Source organism: Cajanus cajan, chromosome 2 (assembly GCF_000230855.2).
Source record: "Cajanus cajan strain Asha chromosome 2, NIPB_CcT2T_4, whole genome shotgun sequence".
In the NCBI taxonomy this organism is placed as follows: domain Eukaryota; kingdom Viridiplantae; phylum Streptophyta; class Magnoliopsida; order Fabales; family Fabaceae; genus Cajanus; species Cajanus cajan.
Genome location: NC_138518.1, coordinates 5,488,024 through 5,495,085, shown reverse-complemented (window position 1 = coordinate 5,495,085; position 7,062 = coordinate 5,488,024). Strand labels below are relative to the sequence as shown.

At 31.2% G+C, this 7,062-nt stretch overlaps 1 protein-coding gene across 1 annotated transcript; it reads left to right on the top strand.

Annotated features, from left to right (window-relative positions):
- Nucleotides 1-4,057: 4,057 nt before the first annotated feature.
- LOC109817010 (transcription factor PRE5) lies at nucleotides 4,058-6,835 on the top strand. Its single transcript, XM_020382204.3, has 2 exons — nucleotides 4,058-4,654; nucleotides 6,373-6,835. The coding sequence occupies exons 1-2, from the start codon at nucleotides 4,532-4,534 to the stop codon at nucleotides 6,523-6,525; spliced, it is 276 nt and encodes a 91-aa protein (XP_020237793.1). The 5' UTR covers nucleotides 4,058-4,531; the 3' UTR covers nucleotides 6,526-6,835.
- The last annotated feature ends 227 nt before the right edge of the window (nucleotides 6,836-7,062 follow it).

The window sequence follows — 7,062 nt, the reverse complement described above, 5'->3', positions numbered from 1 at the left end:
AAATAATAGAAGTGATGGGATTGTTGTACTAATTTTGAAAACAAAATAGGACCACTTTCAAGTGTATCTTCCAAAATTACTTTGAACTATTTTAAGAGAACAAATTAAACATTTCAAGGCCTTTTTTAATTCTCAAATCTCAAACTCAGTTTTGACAAAATAATTTCTTTTCCCAAATAATATTCTAAAATAAACATTTATATATTTTAAGAAATAATTAATTTTAAATATTTTAACCCGTTATAAATAAATTAGGCTTGGCCATGTAAAATGAATGATTTTAAAATTTGGTCTTTGTAAATTTTTTTGTCTTTTATCTCTTTAAAATTGAAAATCACTATTTTGATTTTTACTATTATATGACATTTATTAATTGTTTATATGTTAAGTGATATGTCAAATGATCATTTTAAGTGAGTGTATATGGTATTATATTAATATGTAATACTGATGTATATAATAAATGTTATTTATCTATTTTAAAATATTGGAGACCAAAATTAGAGATTTTGGAATTTGAAAAGATGAAATTTTTTTTATACGAATCTAAAATCAAAACTCATTTTATAGGAACTAAAAATATATTTAAGTCAATATATATATATATATATATAATTATAATACAATATAAATTGACAAGTCCAAATAACTCAATTGACACAAGATTGAGTTAAGCTAATTAAAGAATTATCATCTAAACTATTGGGATGCTATCAAAATCTCACATCCTTAGAACATAAGAAACATGAATTTATAAATACATAATTGTCCTGATTGCTAAGAGGCCTTTTGAGTAAATACTAAAAGCAAAATCATGTGAACTTAAGCTTAAAGTAGACAATAATATCTTATGATCAATGTGGTGCATGTATGTGTGAAGATCCCTAGTGCACAAAAGTGGTATTAGAACCAATGGTTTTGACCAGTTAACCAGCTTAGAGTCTTGGATGAGTATTTGATAATGTGAGGTGATGGATCCAAGTGTGGAATCCTGTGTGTCAAAAGTCTTCATACAGTGGGGTTTTCTTGGTAACATGGAGGATTAGGAGGTGTGTCTTACTATCATGTGTTAACGATGGAGTGACAACACAAGTACTTGGAGCATGATTATTAAGCTTTATGGGTCACCATCATATATACTTGTGGATTGATAGCTTTTGTTACAAGGGAGTTATAAATTAAGTTCTTTGTTTGAGGGGAGGTTGTAGGAATGTAACCAAAGTCCCACATCCTTGAAACATAAGGACAAACATAAGTTTATATACACATAAAGTCTCCATTGATAAGAAACTTTTTGTGTGATGACCAAAAGTAAAATCCTGGTTGTAGGTGAATCTAGGTATATGATCTCTTGTCAAAAGTCTTCATAATGGTAGGTCCATATATGTAATATAGTCCTCTAGGTAACATGGAGAGTTAGGAGGTGTGTCGCATTATTGTGAATTAATGATGGAATGACAATATCAATACTTAGAATGTGATTAAACACTATCGGTCATCGTTGTATATACTCGTGAATTAGCTTTCGTTGTAAAAGAGAGTAAACCATGATCTTTTATTTGAGGAGATGATTACTAAAATTCAATCAAAGTCCCACATCCTTAGAATATAAAAATGAACATTAGTTTATAAACATATAATTGTTTCCATTAGTAAAAGACCTTTTAGGGGTGATGTCCAAAAACAAAATCATAAATTTTGTCTAAAGTAGGCAATATCTTACTAGTATAAAAATAAGTATGTTTGAAAACTCCCCACTACATAACACTAACCCATACTTACTTTATTATAGATCGGTGTATATTTGATCATATGCACATCTAATTTTTGCTACATAGTCGAATATTACACCGAGTTTGGACTCAATATCAAACACCTTATGATTGCTATACATCTATGCTCCATGACTGCGCCATATCAAATATTTCATGTCTCATGCTCCCAAATCTCATCATGCGCCAAAATAACCATTATGGTTAACATATCCCTTGTTGGGAGATATATCAAACACCTTTGCCGAATGAACAACGACGTATAAGTATATTCAAATAGGACATTCATCCAAAGTGAAAAAAAAAAAAAAACTATATCACGGTAATTAATTAAATAACCAAACAAAATTTGACCTTTCTCTCTAGGAGAGGTAGCTAGCGTGCTAATCATGGCTTGAACACACCGTTATGTGACGCAATTTCGAACCTTTGGTTGATTAATAATTTAATATAGTAGGTAGGAAACATTAGTTATGGCCATTTTATTCTCTATGGCCCTCCTTTTGGATTTGGGAGATGAGAGTGGGAAATGGAAGTTAATTGAGTTTGATAAAGTGGGGGTTGATGAAGGAGTTAGTGACTAAATATAATACTAAGTCCCAATTGCCGGTTGTTAGCAAAAATGTGTTGAGATTTTGAATAATAATAATACATACAACAACAGAGACATGAAGGTAGTGTGGAAGAGGTCCCCATGAGGGGTCTCTAATTTTTATAGCTGCACGTGGTGGTGCTTGATAAAAGCGTGAAATTCCCAATCTCTGCTTGATTTGGGAAACCTCTTCCTTCATTATATAGGTACTGGCTCTCAAGACATGACACGTACGTGTCTCGTGAGCCATGGGAGTGGCATGTGATCACTTCATGTATGCCCTCACTCTCAAATATTGGCCCTTTTCATCGCTTAGTTGTTTCCTAACAAGGATGGTTAATGGAAGAGTCACCGTTAAACAAGTAGAAGGGAAATTGCCATGAACATTCCTCCAAATGGGATGTTTAGGATTCGGATTACGAGAAGAAATGAAATTTAAACAAATTAATTTTGGTTGGTTCATCTTCTTTCATACAAAAATGATATTTTTCTTTTGTTTTCTTGAGAATTAAAAAATAATCATTATTTTATTCTAAATTTCAAATATAAATCAACCATATAAAATGATTTAAATAACATATTCAAGTATAATTGGTATGCACAATTAAAAAAATAGCACAAATCACAAAATCATACTTAGTAATCAAATATTAAAAATACAAGTATCAAGTAAAAATGATCGGTTTGGATTTTAGATTATCGAATTAACAAAGAGTAAACTCGATACTTGAGCTAATAAAGGTTGAATTTCATTTGTTTGATTCGAGTCAAATTCGATGAATAACAAAAGTTAAACTAATTTAATTGTTATTCATCATGTTAATCTAAACTATTGAACGTTTGTATTTCAATCTTTTTCTTGCTAGCTTGTCGATTTTCTTGCATTTAACTTTTATAAAATGAGTAATTTACTTTAGTAATAGAATATAATAATAATAATAACAACAAAGTCATCATATTAAGGGAAGTCGGTGACATGGATCACGAAATGTTGTATGACTTAGGTACATCAATGTAACAAAATACTATTAACTATTAGATTTTTTTTCATGAATAGTTGAAAATGACTTATTTTACCTTTCCCCATCTTACATGAGCCAAATATGTCGATTCCTTAATCAAACATTTCACATCTAGCTACTTGCACATATTCTATATATGTACATAACGCACTTTGATTAAACGTGTTGCTTTCTTGATTTTACTTAGGTTGGAAAAAATTAAGATGGTGATTGGACAAAATGATTGTGCTAATTAAAGACATTAACAAGGCGAGGTATAATAATAATAATGAAGCATCAGTTTCGCTGAGATCTAAGTCACCAAATTAATGCACACACTTTGTTTGTTCTAATCAACAAAGGAGCCAGGGGATGTTGACCAATTGTTGCATGCCATGTCGGCAACGTTGTTGCAGCTAGTTTTGGTTTTGACTCATAAGCCTGAAACATGGGAGCGATGAGTCTTGAAGGTGGTAGAGGTTTAGGGGTACAATTACGTGGAATTGTGTGATTAGGAGGGAAAATTAACAAAGCATCCCTTGAATTGGAGAGAATCAGTTTCCTATGATCACATGGTCCTGCTCATAGAGACTTGTACATGAAGGCCCACTTTGTTAGCTTAAAAACAAACACACTCTTCTTAACCCACTTGAATCCCAAACCCAATATGGAACACAAAACAGAAGAAGAAACCTAAACCCTCTCTCTCTTCATCTTAATTAAACACCAAGTCTAGGTCATTGTCTTTGGTATTGTTATTGTACCCTCTCTGATCTCTTTCTCTTTCTTTATTTCTTTCTTTCTCCACCCCTCACTCTTCCTTTGTGTGGTCCTTTTGTTTTTCCTTCTCTTTATATCTCTCTTATCACTTTCTCCATTTTTGCATACCTAGCTTGCATCCCAACACTGCTATAATCATAGCCTTTCTCTCCCTCCTTCTCCATATTATATAGCCTCTCTTTTATTTGTTACTTTCCAAAACCAAAACCCATTTTCGTTGCTTTCTTTATTCCCTCACTTCTCCACCCCCATCCCCATCTTCTTTTAATTTGTTTAATTTGCACACTCACTCTCCTTAGTTTGCATAGTAAACTCAACTGAAGCTATAACATCAAGATTACTATAGAAAATTAATTGCACCAATTAAGCTCTACCTAGCTAGGGAAATGTCTAGCAGAAGGTCCAGGCAGCAATCTTCGTCAACAAGGATCTCTGATGACCAAATCATCGACCTTGTTTCCAAGTTGCGCCAACTTGTTCCTGAGATTCGTGATAGGCGTTCTGATAAGGTATACTTCACAACTTCTCTCTCTTTATCTCTCTAGGTGTCAACTAGAGTGGATGTCTACACTTCTAGAACATGTGTTATAATTATACAACACATCATAATAATTATATTTACACTGGTGCAACATAATATTTTTATGTCGGTTATTTTTAATTTTCTACATTCATCATTAAATTGATATTGTAGATCAAATTGACGTAAAAAATTATTAAGGGATACAAAATAGTATTTATTGCATTGAAATATAGAATATAGTTAAATACACTATTATTTGTTGTTTATAAAAAGTACCGAAGTAATATTTAGCAAGATCTTCGTAATATTTTTTTGTCGGAAACTTTTACTTACCACCTTAACTCTTATTTTGCTTAAAGTAGTTTGAAGCCTATCCTTAATTAACATTTCTTAGACCATATATAGGTACATAAGTTTGAATAGATTACATATATGCTGTAGTAGTTTTGCAAAACAAAGAGAGAGGCAAGAAGAAAAGAACGTATAAAATATATAAGATAATTGATACACTAGAGAGAGATAAAAAGATCAATGTTGTAAAAAAATATATATTATATAACTGTATTATATTAGTTTCACGTGGGTTGAAGCAGCTATGTGTGTTGATGAAGCCACAAAGAAAGAAGATAGAGGAAGTGGAATGGTATTGCTTGTTTTGTTGTGGAAGGGGATAGTGTAGAAAGAAATGGCACATGGCTCGGGTAGCACATGTAAGTGATATATATACATAATATTATAATAATTGTAAGTAGTCAAGGAATATAGTCTGAAATTGACCCATATATTAAGGGAATAGTTTCCAACAGCTCCAAATCTTATGCAGATCCCTATAGTCGTCAAAGGCTTCACATTGACTGGATCGTACAAATATAAACAGAAATATGTTATTTCCTGCTACGGTACATTAATTATTTTTCATTTTTGAAATAAAATCTATTATTCTCAAACTAAAATAGTTTATAAAAATAGTGCAATATATATTTGTAAAAATAACAGTAACGCAGAACCCCATAAAGAAAGAGACTTTAAAATGGAAAAAGGTCTGTGCAGTGTAACAGTCATGTGGTTAACTTGGACCAATTCGTGAAACGAACCTTCCTGTATGGTCTCTGAATAGGATTGAATCGTACATAGAGATACATATCATTCATTCAACAAAAAAAAGTGAAAAGTAACTACATATATTTTACTACTATATATGTACTTTATAATTCATTTTTATCTGCTAAATTACTCGTTTATTTTATATTTTTGTCACACTTTTATTTTATTATCATTTAATCATTAAAAAATCTTACACATCAGCTATTTTTTTTTTCTTCTAAAAACGAAAGAAATTGTCTGAGTAATATATCTGCAGTCATCAACACTTGGCTCAGTGACCTTCATATTCCTTCTCACCGCTACAAACAAGCAAATTAACATTTCATCACTTTGTGTATTTTAAGAAAATCAAAGTGACTTATAACTTATTAATATAATTTTAAAAAATAAATGAGTGTACATTATCAATTTCCACAAATATTGGTTAACATGCATCTACTTGTTTAACAAACTATAAATTTAAGTGTATTTTAAGATAAACTTGTTAATATATCTCTTCAAAAGTGTAAGTTCATGTTAGTAAATTTCCCTATATGTTTATGGATATGTGTAGAAAGAAAGTGACTATAGGTAATTGAGACACTGACATTTGGTTTGCAGGTATCAGCATCCAAGGTCCTACAAGAGACCTGTAACTACATCAGAAGCTTACACAGAGAAGTGGATGATTTGAGCGAACGACTGTCTCAGTTGTTGGCCACAATTGATGCTGATAGTCCTGAAGCTGCTATCATTAGGAGCCTAATTAACTAATATTAATGAGCGAGTAATAATCTAATTTATTTCCTATGTTCAAGGAGATATATAAGAGTGTATTTCTTCATCTTAATTAATTAATTAGGTGGCATAGAGTGCAGTTTGAGGTGCCTCCTTCCAATATAGTATATGGCAGGAATGGTGCACTTGTAAGTTAAAGGTTTTGTAATAAAGATTATTAAGGACTTTGTACTATGGTTATAGTGCTATATATTAATATATGCATGCCACATTTATAGATGGCCAAAATCCTCATGTATTAATATTGTTAAGTTTATTGAGATTATTATTAGTTTCTTTTTGGATATGGGAACTTGGTTTTTAATGGAATCCAATGACATCTTGTTATTTATCTAGCTGACATATAACTTAGCAAGCGAAAGTTATTATTATTATTATATTAGTTTTTTGGTTTGTTCTAAGATATTCTTAGTCCGTGTTTGTGTACCCAAGTTCTAAAAGATGCTAATCCAAATCTTCTTTTCCTTCTACGTGTCTAGATTAGAATGTGCAAAAGATTTCCAAACACAACTT

Coding starts and splice junctions, on each gene's coding strand:
- LOC109817010 (XM_020382204.3), top strand. CDS start 4,532: ATGTCTAGCAGAAGGTCCAGGCAGCAATCTTCGTCAACAAGGATCTCT. Junction 4,655..6,372: donor GTGATAGGCGTTCTGATAAG/GTATACTTCACA, acceptor TTTGGTTTGCAG/GTATCAGCATCCAAGGTCCT.